Here is a 20,402-nt window from a genome sequence, read left to right as displayed (position 1 = left end):
TGAGACCCTGTGACACCAAGTTAAGCGGGAGTGTCGATCTGCATGAGGACAGGGAGGCTCTACAGAGAGACTTGGATAGATTGGATCAGTGGGCCAGTGTCAACAGGGTGAGCTTCAACAAGGCCAAGTGCCAGGTCCTGCACTTGGGCCACAACAACCCCCTGCATGGCTACAGGCTTGGGGAGGTGTGGCTGGAGCTGTCTGGGAGAGAAGGATCTGGGGGTTCTCATTGACAAGCAGCTGCACATGAGCCAGCAGTGTGCCCGGGTGGCCAAGAAAGCCAACAGCATCCTGGCTGGTATCAGAAATAGTGTGACCAGCAGAAGTAGGGAGGTGACAGTCCCCCTGTGCTCTGCACTGGTGAGGCCACACCTGGAGTGTTGTGTCCAGTTTTGGGCACCTCAATACGAGAGAGATCTCGAGGTGCTGGAGCGAGTGCAGAGGAGGGCAACGAAGCTGGTGAAGGGCCTGGAGAACAGATCCTGTGAGGAGCGATTGAAGGAGCTGGGACTGTTCAGTTTGAGGAGGAGAAGGCTGAGGGGAGACCTCATCACTCTCTGCAACTACCTGAAAGGACATTGTAGAGAGGTTGGTGCTGGTCTCTTCTCACAGGTGATTAGTGACAGAACAAGAGGGAATGGCTTTAAACTGCAACAGGGGACGTTTAGACTGGACATTAGGAAAAAAATTTTCACAGAAAGAGTGGTCAGGCAGTGGTACAGGCTGCCCAGGGAGGTGGTAACATACATAAATTGTGATAACATACATAAATATCCTACCTCACAAAATCAGAGGAAATTCATAAAATAAATAGCTGTTGACAGTATTTGTGAATTGCTTGTCCTACTCTATTAAACCTCGTTTCACATTAGCACTTATTTCAAGGTTTTACCTGCTTGGTGGAGAGGACAAGGACCTCTGTAGATTTACACCCGAATTCATATCATGATAATATGGCTGGCTCGGAAGCTCTCCAATTGGGAAGTTCACTCCTGTTCCCTGGGTTATGGGTGCTGAAAAACACATCATCATAACGAATCAAAGATAATCTTCTATCTTTTTAGCCATCTTTTAATTTTTAACACTGGGAAAAACATCAAGATATTACTACATGTATCTAATTTTCTGCCTCTTGCAGAGACCAAATACAGACAAGTTCTGTCTATGTTTATATATCTAAAAAAATGAATTGTCTTCCCAAGTCCCTAGAAATCCCTTAGCAGTTATGCAGACATGTTTGTTGTATAACAGATAACCTGGAATCATCAATATAAAAAAGGTAACACAAACCTTGGCACAAATTCTAACCTTCTGTAGAAGGACTTCTATAATGAATGAGGCAGAGTTTATAAGGACGGCTAACATTAATTATTAAAGAACTGAGATAACTGGAAAGAACAAACTTGGGGACACACAAACTCTTTTCCGCTTAAACTCTTTTGTATTAATAATAGCCTTCTGTGCTGACAGCATGTTTTACTCCCTCCTTTTTCTTTCACCTAGTGTCACAGGTTCACAGGTACTACTTTGCATATGTACACCTACACACAAACACACACACTCAGCATTATCTTCACCTCCTTACAGAGTCTGTGTACTGTACGTCTCGGTATTTCAAGAGTAAATTATATGTTACATGTTGTGGTATATTTACCTTTGTTCACTGTCTGTGCATTGTGCATTTAAACTACCTTTGGCACTTATAAGAATAATTGCATGTTGTGTAATGTATCTGAAGGTTTGTATTTTTCCTGACAGTTAAAGTACAACTCTGTTGCGGCTTGAGGTTAAACAAATGCATGGTAAGAAATACCACAGAAACCACATACTTTAAAGCTTATTATTAGAAGTATATCATGTATAACAGCTGCAGAAGTTATGATTTCATAACATAACTACAATATTGATTCTTTTTTAAACTGAATGGCCTGATACTTTTAAATGTATTCAACTACCTGACAACTAAAAGAAAGCTGTGTTTCGCACACCCTCAGCCTCCTAAAACAACAAAACTGTATCTTCAGCAAGAAAGAATATGTCTTAATACTGCAGCATGGCAATGCTCAGTATTTTGCTGAATGACTTAACATGATTGTAATTATTGCATATTAATTTCTGACCACAGCAAATGAAATGACACATGCATCTTAAGCCTCACTAATTTAATTAAATTCCTCAAGCATCCTGACCTGGCAAAATTTGGACAGGCAGTTTTGGAAACCTGTGTCTCACTGGTTTTGTTCTCACCTCATCAGAAAAGAGATTTTCCTTGACCATTCTCTTGTTATAATGTTGGTGTCATCACTGCAGATACTTCTAACTATAACTTTCAAGTATTTTTGTTCATTTCTTAATGAATTCTTAAGAGAAATACTTTAATAGTGTTGAAACTAAAGGGAGAAAAGAAGCACTCCGAAAGCAATGTCAGGTGAAGATGTGCATAGTTTTATGCCATACTATTATGGCAAATTCTTAGATCTTCTTATTTATATTCATTCTTCATTCTTATTTTTATTCATTTATCTTCCTATTATTTTTATTCATTTTGGGTTTTTATTCTGCAATAAAAGCTTCACCTGTCCTTTTATATTTACATTTTATGTTACTTTTTTTGCATGTTCATAACATTTCTGATGCCACAACAAGCCAATGTAATTAGAAACTCAATTACAGCCAGTTCTATGAATAACAGAAACACAAGCATACAATATATTGTCAGTCAATCTTTATATCCATGCTGTGATTTTTCTTTTAAGAGCTACAAATTCAAAAACAAACTAAAGAATAATCAGATGGTTTAGCAAAATCCAAGGATGTGCAGGACAATTTCAAGAAGTTGCAAGTCTAACAAATAGAAGGTTTTGTTACGCATGGTAATTTTATTGACACATCAGTCTATTAAGCTGTGCAGGGGGACACATAACAAACTGATTCAATCTTTAAATACCAAAGAGACAAAAGAAGACTTCTGTTTGTTTTATTACAAACACATGCAAGATGAACTGTAATACCGTGGTCAAAAATATCAAAATTCTGCATGGTTATAGGCATTTCCTATGCATCTTACATTTTGGGGAGAGAAAAAAAGGGCTTTGGAAATTATTAAATGCAAATAATAACTTACTTCTGGACACCCTCACGAGTTCTGACACGTTGAACACTCCAGATTTTACAAAACTGTCCTCAAGGTACACTGAAAAAGATCACAATACCACAGTCAGTATAATGAGAAGATTAATAAATAACTATAAATAAGTTTATACAGCAGCTAACAGTATCAACAGAGTCCCAGAGGTAAAATACACAGATCAAAGGACACTGAAAGCTGATCACAAAATCTAATGAGAGCTGAAATTCAGGTGGTACAAAAAAAAATCTTGGAGTTGGAGAAAGCATTTTTTAATATGTTTAAGAAAACTAACAACTCAGTTCCTAGCTAACCATCCAGAAATTGTCTAAAATTAGTTCCTTTTATATTCAACTTTTAAGTCAGTATTAAACTAAGAACTGTATCAGCTGGACTAAGCAATTTCATCACAGAGCAGTCCTGTCCTCCCATAGATTTCTGCTAAATAGTGACTTTACATTGCCACCTCCATTGCCACCTCAGAGGTGCACAAGGATTTTACCATTATTTTCGGTAAAAGCAGGAACTAGGAAAAACAGCTGAGCAATTCAATGCGGGGCTTAATATACATGCAGAATTATATATCTAGAAACCTATGTTTAAGAAACCAGATATTATTGTATTGGCTTATGTTTGCTTATGCTAAGACAAATGTATATGATATGCTTTCCCTGACATGAAATTCAGGCACAAATTGGAGTAGTGCAGTGAAAAAACAGCTGATAATCAAGACTTATTTCAGTAATGTGAGTAAATAACTTTATAAAAAGTGACATGAGAAACCCAGATTTCTGTCAATGTATCATATCAATAGCCACTGCATAAACTGACCTGACTGATTTTGAGATTACATGACATCACAGCATTGTTGGAATTCCTACCGGTAAGGTTCATGATGTCATGTAATCTCATATTCAGTCAAGAGATTGCATTTACCAAAATCAATATTTAGATCTATACTTGGTGCACATTGCCACTCCAATAGTATTACTTATTTGTTTGTTTTCATGTGAGATAGTGCACTAAGAATTTCTTACAGGGTTTCTCTAGTCTCTTTTCTGCATTAACACAGTTTTTTTCTTTTGGAAATACACTGTCAATTTCCTGTTTGAAACCTCTGAATAAGTAAAAGCACTCTAAATGTCTTAACTAACAAAACAAACAAACAAATAAAAGATGAGCCAATTGGAATATTCGGAAAACAATGGTTCAATACCATTCTCTTTAGGTTTCTTTTGCAAATTACTACTTCCATCTTCAAGTAATTTAAGAAAACACTTCCACTGTAATTGAAGAAGTGACTGTAAAAACAGCACACTTCACTTGAGACATCTGTCCTTGGTAAATCTGGAGAAATTGCTACCTACTTTTCAGGTCAAACAAGAAAGGCAGAGGCAAAAAGAGGGGTTTTCACTACTTACTAGCAGTCCTACTAGGCCCACAGAGCCGCCTCACCCAGCATCTCTGATATTACCTAAAAAATGCACCTGATAACTCTAGCTGAAAAAAATCCAACTGAGCCTATTTCTTGACATCTCTCTTACACTGTTGCACCTACAAGCAAATATGTCAGTCTTCCCCATCTGAAAAACCATCCCAGGAGCAAGTGCAGCGGGCGTGCAGAGCACCATAAACCTGTGGGATCATCCTGAATGATGTTATGGCAATGCAATCTATCTTCTCATCTTCCAGTCAACGTCACTTAAGATGATATCCCTGCATGTCTTTATTTCTACTAGCAGCTCTGCAGGTCTCCCTCTCTTTTTTTCTTCACTTCCTTTCACATTCCTCTCCCTCTCATTTTCAACAGCTTGTCTCCCTATCCATGACTTTTTCCTCTCTTACTGTCCTTCACCTGGATGTTGCAGACTTAATCATCTCCAGTTTCTAAGACATAAAAGCCTTTCTCTTTCATCTCCTGCCTTCTCTTGTACCCTTTCTCCATTTTTTCTGTGGATGAAAACATGACATGGCCTCTCAAATATTTTCTTGCTTATTTGACAGGACCTAGCACACCCATATCATAAAAAATTGCAGTTAATGTTTCTTTTTCCCCTTCTTCCTTGGTTATCATTTTTTAACCTAAGAATGGACAAGCTGGATGCACACTAATAATTCCTCCACCAGTGGCAATCTTTCCCTTCTCTGACTATTTCCTCCAGCAGGAACAGTTTGAAGTAGTACATGGAAGGGAGATTTCCAAAGAAAAATTTGGTTTCTTGATTTTAGTTGCCCTGTAAGTGGAGCATGGCTTAAAGCCAGTGTACAAACATGCAGTCAGCTCTGGAGCTGGTAATGAGACAAGACTGAATTTCTCTGCTGCTTATCCAAATACCACTACTTTGAAGCACAACTTCTCTCATTCAAGTTAGGCTAACTTGACAGGAGCTTTACCCAAGTATAGATTAGTCAAGCTATCATTACAGTGAGAGAAAGCCCTAAGGCTCATATTAAAAAAAAAAAAAAGAAAATGCCCGTGTAGGATTTAATATGTAAGAACACAGATGTATACATGTGTAAGCACACACACACAGACGCATGTGTTTAAACATCAGCCTTCTCTCATGAATTAGTTTTTCTCACTGGCAATACTGAGATTACTCACATAACATAAAGAGCAATACAGTGTGTTTGTCTCCTTGTAATAATGAAATGGGAGCAGAGAAAAAACTATGCTATGGACTGATACCACTACTTATCACCCCCTCACAGAAGGATGCATTGCTGATGGATGGATCACTGTCTTTCACCCTGGTTTCCCCCTGCCTTGAATGGTCAAAAAATAACAACGCCCTCAGATATATGCAAATGTTTTACTTGGCATTAGGAAAGAGAGGGAAACTGAAGTTATTGTCACTCTCAATCACCTTTTAAAAGTTTGATTTTTTTCTCTATGTCACAAAATATTATCAAAAAACTGATGCAACAATAAAAAGTCTATGTCACAGTCACTGAGCAATTTCATTTTGAGCCTTATGTTTTAACAGAGAAGGTGGATTCCAGTGGTGAATCTGGGTGCAGAAAAATAAACACAGTATGTTCAGTTCCAGCACCAGTGGACTTCAACAGTTTTAACTAGTTAGGATAACAATCCATGCTGGGTATGTTACAGAACTGTTTTTGGCTCCCAGCTGCGCAATAGAAAAATGTTCTCTGCCATTAAACTGCTGTAATTTGTTGCAGAAACATGCACTCTACATACAGTAAAGAATAACCAGCAAGACTGTATGTAGCAGGACAACAGTACAGGACATTTTGACTTTACGGTGTGACACTGGCTTTTTGCTTTGTGAAGCTGACCTCCTACTGATTAAGAGTTAACATTCATATTCACATTATTGCACCGCATGCAAGAAAAAAATATGTGGTGATATTCCATACGGTATAAGTCTTACTGATTTTTTGATTAAGCCTTTCCTAATGCACTGCTTGCATTAACATGTTAAAGAGCCTTAAATTAGCATTTGGTGTGTGTTTCTTATCTGTTCAGTACAGAAACTAACACACTTGGTAACAGCCTATTGCAGTATTCCTCACAGAGGATTTACTGTATCTTTTGTTGGTCATGATAGCACTTTGCTGTCTTTATTGTTCAAACCTAATATAAGAATTGAGTATTGTCATTTACTAAAACTCATTTTGCCTGAGAAATGACACTCTGAAATGCATTTTACTAATTGTCATTATTCTTAAAAATCTGAGTTCTACAAAAAGAACATTTCTGCCAAAATCACCATAGTACAATTCTGTATACAAAGTCAGTAATTTCCAAAACCCATAAATAACAGTTTTTGTACAGGATAAGTATAAAATCTGTCTTCTCTCCTTACTTTTTTTACAGAAAACTCATTTCTGAAAAATACATTTTCCAAACAATACTACAATGACCAGATCAGTGCCATCAAGAATGAAGGATGTTAGTCCAAGTAGCAGTTCTGATCAAGCTCCCCTCAGTCAGTAACAGTAAAAACCTTCAATAATGCCTCCAACCGCTGTAGAAGTTATTGTTCTAGTCCTTATACATCTTCCACTTTATTCCTGTGCTCTGCCTTCAAGAGCTGAGTTGTAAGTATAGCTTTTAACCATGCTAAGATTTAAATGGATTAAAAAAAAAAAAAAAAGTTGTTTAAACCTACTGAAAAATATTTTCAGTTTGCACTAACATGTACTATAAAGGGCTTGTTCTCACATTACTTAAAAGCTTACCAGTGACGTCTGGCTTTACAAATCCTTAACCAGACTTTTTATGTCTTCTGATTTAATTGTACTTTTATGAATAGAGCACCTGTTTACATTCTGCTGTGTATTGACTACTGCCAAAACATAAAATTGCTTCCTGGTATCATTAAACATCTGATACAGCCTTGAATTTGAGCAACTTAAAAACAGCAATGGGGATCCAATCACTGAAGCAAATAATTTGTAATATTGTACTTTTATTTCTGGATCTTTTAGACTTAGCAGTGAAACAGGTTCAACATCAGGAGCTACTGTGAGAAGAAATGCTGGAAGCTTCATCCTGGTATACAAAATACTAACAGAGAGCTGTTAGCTTTAAGTTATGCAATGTAGTGTTCTGGTTGCTGCTACAAGTTTGTTAGACTTCCGAAAGTGCTACAATTAAACAGTAAATTATTTCATTGTATAGCTTCTTTTGTTTGAGTGTTTGAAAACTGACTTTTTAACGATCAGCTCTCGCTGTTTTCTGCAATATCTAATTTCTGCAGGAAGCTCTTGAATTTCAGCAGGAATCCTAGTCACATACAGCTACTACTCACAGTCAGAACTGGTAGTGAAAAAGTTGAATAGTGTTTATAGTAAGTTAACATACAGTCAGCAGACTTGAAGGTTTTTTTCCTACAGCATGCATTTTGAAGCCAGTATCTTAAAAATACTACCAGAAACAGGTTTCCACTGAATCAGAATTTCTTAAAGGCAGTTAAGGGTGGATAAAATGAGCCAAGAAGTGACACAGATTTCAGTGATGATGTCATTTGAAACAGCTGAACTAAGGTCTGTCCAGAGGATGAGGCTATTTTGGTTATTGCATGACTATCTCTGGCCTTGTTGCATACCCACAGTTTGTTTTGTTTTTTTCCTAGAAGTTGCAATGATGTTGTAACTGGGAGAGGAAGCAAACATGTTGCAAAAAGATTCCCTGCCTCCACTCAACTTTTTAGCACAGTAAGGGCCTAAGAAGCTGCCTGAGCCATTTCCAAAAACAAAAGAGATAACTCTCAAGTTAATAACCAGAACTATAATATATTTCAATGCTGCAGTAATTTGAAGAGGTAAACACCTGGTTTAATAAACTCTGGAATCCATGTACTGGAATCCAATATGTGAGCTGACCCAAAACCTAACAAGAAACAGAAAGTGTAACTAACACAAATGCATACATACTGTCTTCCATTCCAGAGGGTCTCAGGTTATATACAAACTACACCCAAGCTTTAAAAATAGGTTGGGGGAGCTGCTTTTTAACAGTTATAGGACAACCAGGTACCAAAAAGGAATATTCTGGTGACAAAGCAGGTTTCTGGAATTCTAACTGTTAACATAAGAGTTTTTAGTAATTTCTTGCTCTGTGCATGCTTTGAAGCAAAACCCAATGTGCTCACCATTAAACACAATGACATCAGAAGTGAACATAGCATCAGAATTGATCACAGCATCATTTATTTACACAGTAGGATTATAAAGAAGGATAACTGAAGCAAACAAGATTTCAGAAGTAATCCTAAACCAGTAGATACCACACCAAATTTCAAAACAACATGCAAGGCCAAAAACTCTTTCTCTTGGAAAAAGGGACTGTACAATCCGTGTAGGTTTCTGATTGTGCAGATAGCACAGCTGTACACTACCCCCAGAATGGCCCACCTGGCTTTGGGCTGAGAAGCTGATGAGGAAGAGTGTCACCTCTCAATCACTGTTATTATTAATTCATAGAGCATTTGGGAAAAGGACAACTTCACAAGAAAATCAAGCCCTGACCAAACCCAACCCTGTTTTATTTGGAGATCACTGAGATGGCACAGCTGCAGGCATACAGGAAACAGCAAGCATTTCAGAATATCCACTCCCGTGCTGAAAAAGCAAGGTGAGTACATGTTTGTTTAAATACAATCTCATCTGAATCCCCAAACTGCTGTTATGGCATCATTCCTTCCACAAGAAAAGCTGCTTACAATGATGAGGCCAAGGACTATCTCTTCCATTCCTATTAACTAGGGGGCTAATTCTCCATCCACAAGAGGGTAACATACAATATAATAAAATAACGAAACCATCTGTGTTCTGAGTCATTCAACACTCAAAGACATTTGCTTACTGCACTTTCAAAAGAGAACAGAACTTGAGACCATATTAGTCTCCAGAAGTTATGTCTGAAACTGTACATTCTAAAACTCAGATCTTAAATACCTCTATCTAAAACAGTCATATATAGGCAATTTTATTACACATTTCTTAGGGTTTGAGCCAAAAGGAATGTTCTCCCTATGGCTACTAGCCCATATGAAAGAGCAAAAAAGCCTTTGGGGCTCTACAGCTGCAAGAGAAATTTGCATATTGAGATATAGGTGAGGGTGGTTGCAAGCTTTCTGGCAACACCTACTTTAATTTTTAAAAACCCATAGTGATTTCTCTCAGGTCTTCTTTGGAAACGGTGCCTAGAATAAAATTTCTGGTGAAAATAGAAGGGGAAAACCAATTCCAGAGCAGTGAGACTGGAGCTGAGGATCTGCGTACCTATGCCTCATTCAGATTAAGGATCTTACCAGTAGATGAATGCTCTGACATATCATGGGTTACTGTGGAGGAAAGAAGGGAAACAGTGGGGAGGAATGAAAGGCAGAAAGACAGTTTCTCAATCTCTCTGTCTAAAAGTCTATCACCCCATACAGATAATGTAATATTCACCACTACACAGGCTCAAACCTGAGTCATCTGCATTCCTTATTCAGTCCTGACTGACATATAGAGTCTGCAAAATTTATATGAACATATGCCTTGGACCAGCTAAAGTGGAGTAAATTCTAACAGGAAAAAAAATCTAACAGGTCCCACTTGCTAGGAAGCATTGCTCTAATAACCTCTGAACTCAATTGCTTGGATAAAAGCAAAAATCTGAACACACTTGTGTTCCCTTGCCAATGCGGTTCACAACTGTTTGTGTGAGGATGTCAGGTTCCCTTTGCACCTTCTGAAAGGATGGACAAGAATAGCTCTGAAATCTTGAAGGGACCTCAACAAGAAGAGATTATTCTCCTCCCAGCTACACCCAGAAGACAAAAGATGAAGGACATGAAACACCAGTAAGAACTGGTATCCACCACCTCGGGTTTCCAGTTTTCTTGATTCCTCAAATTGTATTCAACTGCCTATCCTATCTTACTGTCATATTAAGATATCATTTTACTCTATCACTATTGGAATTTCTTATTCTTATTTTAGCAGCTTAAAAAGGCTGTGTTGAAAGATTTGAGCAACATGGCAACAACTGGACACAGCAGTGTTAACGCTGATGTATGAATAAATCAAGTCTGCTAAGCAGCAAACTCACATGTGTGGCAGGAAGCAAGTAACCTTATTCATGTCAAACAGTTGTGCCCATCAGGCAGTAAGTAAGGGAAAGAAAAACAAAGCAGGACAAACCAAGAAAATGTGAAGAATTGGCTAGTAAGAATTGTATCACTGGAGACCAAATTGTCATGGCTGGTGTCAGTATCATTAGCTTACTAGTAGTTCTACCTGGTTTCCTCTTTCTACTCACCCTTAATAATTTTCTTATGGCTAACAGATGAACTTACCGTCTTCAGTATATACCCTCTCACACCTTTACAGGTATTTCAAGAAACACATGTTAAGGAAGGCTTATTTTTTAGATCTTCTTAAGCTATATAAAAACTCTATGGGACTTGCAGGGAGCAATTAATACAGCATTACACTGAAACTGATACACTAGGTTTCCTTCAACAGCCTCTGCCTTCAGCAGTAGCTCTGAGCAGATGCCCAGTAGAAAACTAAGAAACAGGGCAGGCCTAAAGTATTTGTTGGGGGTTTTTTTGACTGATAGTGTCCAAGGTTCCAATTATTTTCAGTTTTAAAATTTATCTTGATGCACCCCTATCTGTTTAGTCACCCTCAATAGATCAATGGACATGTCCATTTTCTCTTTGAAACCATATAAACTTTTTATAGCTAGCACTATGCTAGCATAACATAAACTTTTAGATTCCGGGAACTTAATGATTGTTGTGGACAACAGCAGTGTTCAAACTCTTCTCCTCTCTCAGTTCAGTTTAGTTCAGCTCATATATCTGTCTGGAACCTACTTAATTCCTGTGGAGAAGTGACCTTTACAACCCAGCACTCAGAAAAGCAAGTTTCATTCTTTAGAAATATACCATATGTAAGTTATTTAAAAATAAAACTTAGAGAAGGATATCCTTGGATTTTGCAACAAAAGCTACATACCACTTTCACCACAAGCTACACCATCTTAGTACTGTATTATGCTATCAAAGTATTCAGTGTATTTTTAGGAACGTATTGTAAAGAATTCCAGCAAGTGCTCTTAATGTTCTTTTGTTTGGCAAGTGACATTACCCTCGCTTCATGGTTAAGACAGCAAATTACCAGACACCCTAAAGAATGCAACAGTCTAGCCAAACCTAGAAAAACCCACTTTTAACACCAGCAGCCTCGCCAACTACCACTCAGTTTCCAACCTCCTCTTTCTTGGCAATGTCTTTGTGAAGGTAGTGGCATCCAAGAGCTAACAGCACCTATTCCTTGCCAATGCCCTGGCTCCTTGACATACAGGGCATCAGACCAAAACATTATAGAACAAACCCTCCTGGCACTGCCAGTCCACGTGCTCCTGAACCATGACTGAAAACAAACCTCAGAGTGGATACCCTCTGGGGCTCTGACTGACCTGGTTCTAATAATAAGACTCAGGTGAAGTTTAATAAGAAAGAACAGGACAGCAGTCCTTTTCCCAGACAAGCTTAACAGAGCGCGACTCCCCCATCCTCCTGCACAGCTCCAGAAGTCCTGTATTATGCGGTCTCACAAACCTCAGTGCTTTCCCCCACCGGTTTAAGCCCAAGTCAATATCACACAGGGAAACTGAATGATGCTGGAAGTTCATGTATGCTCAAATAGACAGATGACATTCAGTTATGTCTCTGTCTCTGTTTAAATGAAGGGTTTCAAGGGAAGCAAGGCACAGCTTCCACTTTCTGTCCTCACTTGGCAGCAAATAAAGGCAATATTGCCAGCAGTGACTCCAAAACACGAGGAAGTGTTATGCTCAAATTTCAAGCAGAAAGTTTCATGATGAAAACAGCAAAGGATTTCTCTGCCCTCTGTCTCCCTCTACCTTCTGGGATACCTGTTTGTCAAACACTGGTGTATCTGGTCTTGCCCCACAAGGCTGACAAAAAAACCCCTATATATCTCATCTGCTGCCCTCCCCAGGCCTCTGTTGCTGGCAGCAAGATTACTCCTTGCTTGGAGTAGCCTGAGGTTAAATCTGAAGATTGGTGAGACTGGACTCACTAGAGGATGTGATCCTCACTACTGAAAAATGTACTTCTACCTTCCTACTCCAAATGCTGGATGGTACTTTAAAAACAGAATTTTAAAACATGTAGAAGATGAGTTCAGCTTCCCAAACTCAGAGGCTACAAAGGATCCTTCAAAATTACCAGGGGTAATGCATTTGGCTTTTCTTGCACTCACAGAGATGTTTTAAAACAAAAATAAACTCTCTACAGCTAAATGCTCCAAGATTTACAAAACTGTGATTAGCTGTGAGGATATTTTTCAGGCCTGTTTTAGGTGTAAATATGCTGGTTTGGATTTTTAAACCACTATCCTACATAACTTATGTCACGCATTTAATAGAGAAATAAAAGCCTAATCACAACATCCCACACAGTTTGGAGAGAAACAACATCAACGTCTCCAGCCAAAAGTCATTTCAAGCCTGCATTATCCCTTGAAAAAAAAAAAAAAAAAAAAAAAAAATCACATTAAAAAATAACTTGAAAAAGAGCTTACCATTTGACTCGTTCTGCCCTTATATATCTAAAACCTATATGCAGTCTTCCAGTATATCTTTCTGGTTTTTACATTACAGGAATATGGCTTTTTGCACAACAATCCATGACAGTTCTCCCATTTTTGGGTATTCACATGCAACACACATGACATGTGGAGAATACTTTGAGCATATAGAATCGTAGAATGGTTTGGGTTGGAAGGGACCTCAGAGATCATGTCATTCCCTGCCATGGGCAGGGACACCTCCCGCTAGCCCAGGTTGCTCACAGCCCCGTCCAACCTGGCCTTGAACACTGCCAGGGAGGGGGCAGCCACAGCTTCTCTGGGCAACCTGTTCCAGTGCATCACAGTAAAGAATTTCTTCCTTATATCTCATCTCTTTCAGTTTAAAACTGTCACCTCTTATCCCACCAGTGCACTCCCTGATAAAGAGTCCAAAATAATACAGCCACAACTCAGGCTGTTTTCCTTAATGTCTGGACAGATCCAGAAAATATTCATGTATATGTAACAACCCAGCATCAAACAATTATTTCTTGGTTAGAATGTGGTTCATTTTGTGTTTAGAAAAAGAGCAAACTGAGTTACTTGCAGCTTATTTCAGATACACACTTCTGAGAGCAGAAATGAGAAGATACAGCATGACAGTGGTGGCAGGAGTCATTCCTTCCTCATTAGGAAGTGGTAGTATGTCTGTCACACTTGTTTGTCTTATCCCAATAAAATTAATAAAATAATAAAGATTTACAAGATTCACTATCACAGCCCAATTCACTAGAAGGATAACTCCATGAAAATAAAAGAACCTTTGGGCTAAACAGTGTGGAATGGCAAAGTCTGGGTTTGATTTTCTCTTGAACTTTCATTTTTAGAGAATCCTTGGATTACACTGACATTCTCTCAAAAAAATTCCAAATGTCACTAGCATGATCCATTAACAACATCTTCAAAAACTGCTCTGAGTTGATAAGAAAAATATAAAATTTAACATATTTGCATTTTATAATGCACATATAAAATAAAAAAAAGAAGCTGGTAGCTCAGGTCACAGACTTCAGAGGTAGGTCAATTTTTATTTGTCTGTGATAGAATAACTGTAGCATTTGAAGACTTTTATAAAAGGGAAGTAATTTGGGATCTTGTCTCCTTACTCCTCTGTCCATCCTCACTTACAAAATTCTAAAAGCCATGAACTGAAAGAAAAAATCCTTAGATTAAATGAAAGTTAATGAAATTACATTTGAGCTATTGCCAGTTTAAAAGAACTAACATAATCACAGCTTGTCCTGGTCATATGTACTTACCAGTGCAAAATAGGCTGCTGACCAATTATGCTCTCTTTAACTATTAACAGTAGTATCTTTGTTCTCAAACAATGTTAGATGCACATGTTCTGGAACTTATATTTACCTGGTGGATTCTTGGCAGGATCATTGTGGCTTGGACTTCCTGGTTGTCCAGAATCTATAAAGAAATGAAAGAAATGTTTTATTAATTTGTTTTTAAAGCGTCGCACAACCTTTTAATACCCTCCTTCAGAATTAAAGTAATACTTAACTTTGTTCTTTAAAGGTCATTTCCCTGACTTTCTACATGAAGTCATTATTGAACAAACATACTATAAGTTACCCATTTTATGCAGAAGCAGAAACATTGTGAAAGATGCAATAATCCTAGTAAAAGGAACTCACAGATCACTGAAAAAGGACAAGAGAGTCATTCAGGTAAATACATACAGTTGTAAACACATCTACAAGGGTAGCTTTTCATTCCCTTTCCCTCCATCCCCCAAATACAATATTGCATAATCAGCAAAGCAGTAGTTTCTTCTCAGGCAACGACCAGAAAGACATATTGGATAAGGCAACTAATGGCATTTGCAGGGATGAGTCCTGTTTCTTTACCCTCTCCTTAAACCACAAAGGTATATGCTGCTGCCACAGGCTCAGGACTTCACTAAAGACACAACTGCCCATTTTAATACAATATAGGCTTTGTGTTCCTAGTCTGTGAGTATTGCTGTTGTGAAATTAAGATTATGTCCCATAAAAACTAACAAAACTCAAACCCTATAAGCTTCAAAGAGTGTTCTTTTCATGATATGTGCACCTAATGAATCAAGAAAATGCAATCTGATCTTAACACACTAAATAATAAAATACATCCTTATTCATAAAAGCATTTGCTTTTAAAACTGTCTAATTTTTGCTGTGTTCCCATACCAATAATAAAATAAAACCCTGCTCCACTGCAATAAATAGTTATTAACAAAGTAAGACATGACAGACACTCTTGTATTGCAAAGAGAATAAGAAATTAAATGAAGCACAACCATTTATTCTCATAGGTATAGGTATCTAAAGATAGAGGTATCTAAAATGGAGCAGTTTTACAGCCTGAATAAAAAGTACCATCTTTTTTTAATGTAGCAGTGCTTGTTGGCAGCACAGGACCACCAAAAGATTGCACTGTAGTACAGAGATTGCTACTGCCACATGAACCCCAGAGGGAAGTGAGAGTTCTTAAATGAATAGCTGCTTACAGTGTCTAAAATAAAGAAAAAAGACAGAAAAGGAGAAAAGTACATATCAACAAATACTTGTCTTTTAATCCCCACCACTTCTTCTTAAAGCCAATGTAGACCTCAACCTGGAATGAAAAGATTCCCTCCACTTGCTAAAAGAAGTTCACTGAAATCTGTTACCATCTGTCAAGTAGCTTAGCAAACATGGCTTGATACACATGTCTCTCAAGCAGTTTAAGTTAACACAAGCTTGATGATACAGAAGATATTATACAAGATGGAAATATATTTCACAGATCAAGTTCTACATTCATCTGAATGATAGTTGTCACAGAAGACAAGCATCTGGGAATCGAACAGAATACTGGAAGATGAAGACAGATGTGAAACCTAGTTCTGATGGTATTAAAAACAAAATTGAATTTTCCCATACTGAATGAAATCACTCTTGCACACAATTAAATGCACACCAGATAGAGAATTTCACATGAAATTTCCTCTATCTTCTTCAGCTCTAGGTATGAAAAATGAAGGGCAGATCTCCTGCTCAGATTCTGCACATCCCATGCTTTGGGTACTTGAGTGCTTAAAAGTCCCACTGTACAGCACAAAAGACATTCAGTATGCCTGTTTCTTTTCATGATAAGGTACAGCACATTCATTTAAAAAAATAAAATCAAGTTAATTTGAAAACTCAACCAGCTACAAGAAATGCTAAAAACTTGATGCTTCTCTGCATATGGACCTTTATATGGGCAAACATCCTTTCTCCTGTGTTACAATGGGAAGGTTCACCCTGCGGGGGATGATCTTTAATATTTCTCTAATAGGCACTCTCTGTTTCCGTAAACCATGCATACTGTTATTGAAATTAAGATTATCAGAGAGGATTGATTTTACACAGCAATGGTTCACATTGTAAAACTACTGCAGATGTGGAGCTAAATGAAGTGTCACTTTGGTAGCAGATGCACCCAATAAAACTTGGACAGTGCAGCATGGGTACACAGAGATTTGAAAGTCGATTAATGAGGACTACCAGAAGATAGTCTTTGAAGTTTTCTTCTGTTAAAATTCATTAAAAAGATGCACAAAATTAAGAATATTTTTTTAGCTCTTGCACAGTAATTTGCCTTTACTCCTACTTTCTCATTGTCAACATGGCTACTTTCTAGATACAAGATTTAAAGATTGATGGTAGTTTCAACAATTCTTTTTTATGTTATAAGATAAACTTAGAAAGAATTTTCCAGTTATAGGGACAAGCAGTTAGCTAGATACTATAATTTGCCAGTCAGACTTAGCTTTTTTTATGTTAACTACTTATCAGTCATGATTTTTACAGATTGATTCTCACACTGTGTTTTCAGCAGTAGACACTACTAACATATTCTCCAGTGCGGTCTCAAAGATCTTGAGAAAGCAATGAATTATTGTAAGCTGAATATGAGAAGCAACTTTTCTAACCATTCACTTAAAGCAGTTGAGAAAGCAGAGACCTGTATTCTATATGAGAGTATCTACCTATGTAACTCTGCACTTAAAAGCATACAGAAACATCTTATAGTCAGGATGAAAGACACAGACCTGAGATAGCCTGTGATGATCTAATTCTCTTACAAGTGTCAGTTAATTATAAAGCACTCTCCTGATTTGATTGGCTATAAATAGCTTTGCAAAGTACAAGAGAACCATTATTTTTATAGAAATAAATTATATGAATAACTGAATTTATAAGCAGAACATTGAAAAGAGACATTGGAGCAATGCTCTCCTATAAGAGGGAGTAAGAGGCATTTTTTTGAAAATCACAGAAACTAAGAAAGCAAAAGACATTTTAAGACACTAAATCTTTCTTTATCCTCATCTGCACAAGATCATAAATTAACAACATAAGACCTAGATTTAAAAATTGCAGGCTTTTCTTCCAGTGTGATGGAGAAGACATAGACAAGACATCTTTCTAGCTGGCTTTGCATTGAATTTTCCCACCAAATAATTCTGTGCACATTTAAAAAACAAAAACAAACAAACAAAAACAAAATCCCAACAAAGTCCTAAGTTAGAAGTTGTAAGCAAAGTTATACCACTAGTAGCAAATAAAACCCCATAATGTTAATATGATGAACCCGAAATTTTCAACATCGTCATTTATTTAGCTCCCAACCGTAAGTTCCCTTAGTTTATTCTTTTTCTTTGAGTTCTTTTTGTTTGCCTGCTTTAAAAACCCTCTTCTCAAATTTTACTTTCAAAGTGGTTTTTTTGAAAAGAATCTTCCACACAGATCTCAGAAGCATTTATCCTGATTTGCTACAGAGCAAAAGCTCACCTACACATACCATTTCCACAGACTGGCTTTCATATGCACCTCACAGCTACGGTGAGCGTATCTTCTGCTCTGTTCTTCTTGGTGCTGACTGCTTCAGCAGTCAGCAGCTGATGCCTTGGTAAGTTATTGCCTTGGATGAACAGTTTATACAAGAATGGTTCAATCCTTTACTCTTATTTGGTAGATATTCATGTCATCCTGATACACTTTATGTGTAATTTTTCATAATTCAGCATGGCTACCACCAGGATATTCAAACTCTTTATCTCAAATTACTCTTTCTTTTAGAAGATGGTATGAAAGGATAAGTCAAGGAGCCGATGTACTTCATACTGAATTGTTTCCTGTGTTTTCATTTCCAGGGTTCAATCGCAATGAGTATCTGTGAGTGCAGGCAACTCTCACTACAGACAGAGTTAAGTAAAACTGACTGTCACGGCCTGCCACTGGTGAGAAAAAACATACATTTCCCCTGCCATACAATAGGAGAAAGGTGCTGCCATGACCCATCACTCTTGGCCTCATAAGACAGAGGGAAAAAAAAAAGCTGTTGGTTTGCCACCCAGTGACAGCAAACAAGATGCTCTCTCTCTGAATCACCTTGTCTTTGGCAAAGCAGCAGCAGGAAGGAAACACAACCCAGCAAAGCTGAGAAAGTCACACTGCTGTTCACCAGCTTCCTGAGGGATTTTTGCTATAGCTCACCTCAGTAGTCTAGTCTTTCATTTTTCAGCTGATAAGAGAGGATACTATCTTTAAAAAATAAGCTAGGTTATACCTCCCTTATGCCCCATACAGTGCAAGTAATTTTGCTTTTAAGGCTCTCTACATTAGCATAACATTGAAGGCCTTGAAAACAAATAGAGGCAGAATATGTAAAAAGAAAAAAATACCTTCTTGAGCCATATCTTAGAAATAAGCAGATTCTCCCCAGGTGTCATACTAATCAAATAAATTTTCTCAGTGGTTTCAATTAACACATTTCACTTATCATTTGCCACAGGCTTGGAGACAGCCTTTGCACTCAGTTAATCTCAGCTGACAGACACTAATTTAATCATTCACCAGCATGTAAATACACCCTTGTTCTTTGATAGTCCATGAGTTGACTATGAGGGAGGATAAAGGACCACAGAAATGTGACACCATGTAAGTATGAGTTTGATGCTGTTCAAGCTTTCACATACCTATACAGCATCTGACTTGACAAATGACAGTCACTACCATGAACAAGAATCACAACTACCTCCCAGACTGTCATCTTTCAGGATTATGCTGCCCCCTGAAATCACAAACCTGAGGCAAAAGGTTGTACCCCTGAAAATCACAGGATCCTAGGACACCTCAGTCTGGTGGGGACCTGGGAAGGTGTCCAATCCCAGCCCCTGCCCAGGGAAGGCTCACCCATGGGATCAAACGTGACTGCCTATGGCTTTACAAAGTGAGGGCATGAAACACCTCAAGAATGGAGAAGACCCAACCTCCCTGAACCCCAGCTCCACAGCTGGGCTGTCTTCATAGGGAAAAGACTTCCCAAATCAACACTTCATCTTTCAAAGACTTTCAGAACATCGTCATGGTAGAAAAATGTTCATGGCAACAAAAAAGCAAGATATCTCCCTCTCCTCCAAAGCAAATAATGTGATCAACAAAAATCCATAAAGCAAATAAATAAATAAGTTCATATGTGTATTTTAAATCATTACCATTAATTATTATTTCCCTACTTTTACTACACACTTACCTTCTACTACCTACATTATTTTACCTTGATAAAGCAACCTATTGGATTGATAAACTTCTCAAACACTTTTAATTATTTCATTTTGCAAAAGCAATGTCTTTCATTGTATATCATTTCTATATCTGATGACCTTGAATTGATGTACAATTTTATGAGCGTTATTCAACAACCTCCAGTGTTATGACTGTTTATGGTATTAAAGAAGCTGGAAGTGTTTTATTGTATTAAGTATCTGCCAAAATGATGCCATATACATGGACATGGAATTGGTGTGTCACTCTTGTTTTCATATGTTAACTTCAGGGGGGGATTTATTCTTCACATTCTCATAGACTACTACATGTAATGGAAATAACTCCCCTGAAAATTTTGACTCACTGGTTTTATATGATAAAATGCTCACACCCACCACTTCCTTTGCTAGAGCACAAGTCGTATGAGAAGCAGCTGAGGAATGGGGATGTTTAGTCTGGAGAAAAGGAGGCTCAGAGGAGACCTTATCACCTCTACAACTAACTGAAAGGAGGTTGTAGCGAGGTTGGTGTTGGTCTCTTCTCCCAAGTACCAAGCAATAGGACAAGAGGAAACAGCCCCAAGTTGT

The 20,402-nt window shown here is 37.8% G+C and overlaps 1 protein-coding gene across 10 annotated transcripts in view; it reads right to left on the bottom strand.

The window, feature by feature from the left end:
* NFIB (nuclear factor I B) overlaps positions 1–20,402 on the bottom strand; it is a 288,026-nt gene that overhangs the window by 63,550 nt on the left and 204,074 nt on the right. For all 10 annotated transcript variants that reach the window (XM_074932994.1, XM_074932998.1, XM_074932995.1 and 7 more), the window contains exons 3-5: positions 14,615–14,668; positions 3,125–3,193; positions 893–1,013 (exon numbers count right to left, since the gene is read on the bottom strand). In XM_074932994.1, the coding sequence (XP_074789095.1) occupies positions 893–1,013; positions 3,125–3,193; positions 14,615–14,668 (244 nt within the window). The remainder of the gene's footprint in view (positions 1–892; positions 1,014–3,124; positions 3,194–14,614; positions 14,669–20,402) is intronic.

Source organism: Athene noctua, chromosome Z, assembly GCF_965140245.1.
Source record: "Athene noctua chromosome Z, bAthNoc1.hap1.1, whole genome shotgun sequence".
NCBI lineage: Eukaryota > Metazoa > Chordata > Aves > Strigiformes > Strigidae > Athene > Athene noctua.
This window is presented reverse-complemented; position numbering and strand designations above follow the sequence as displayed.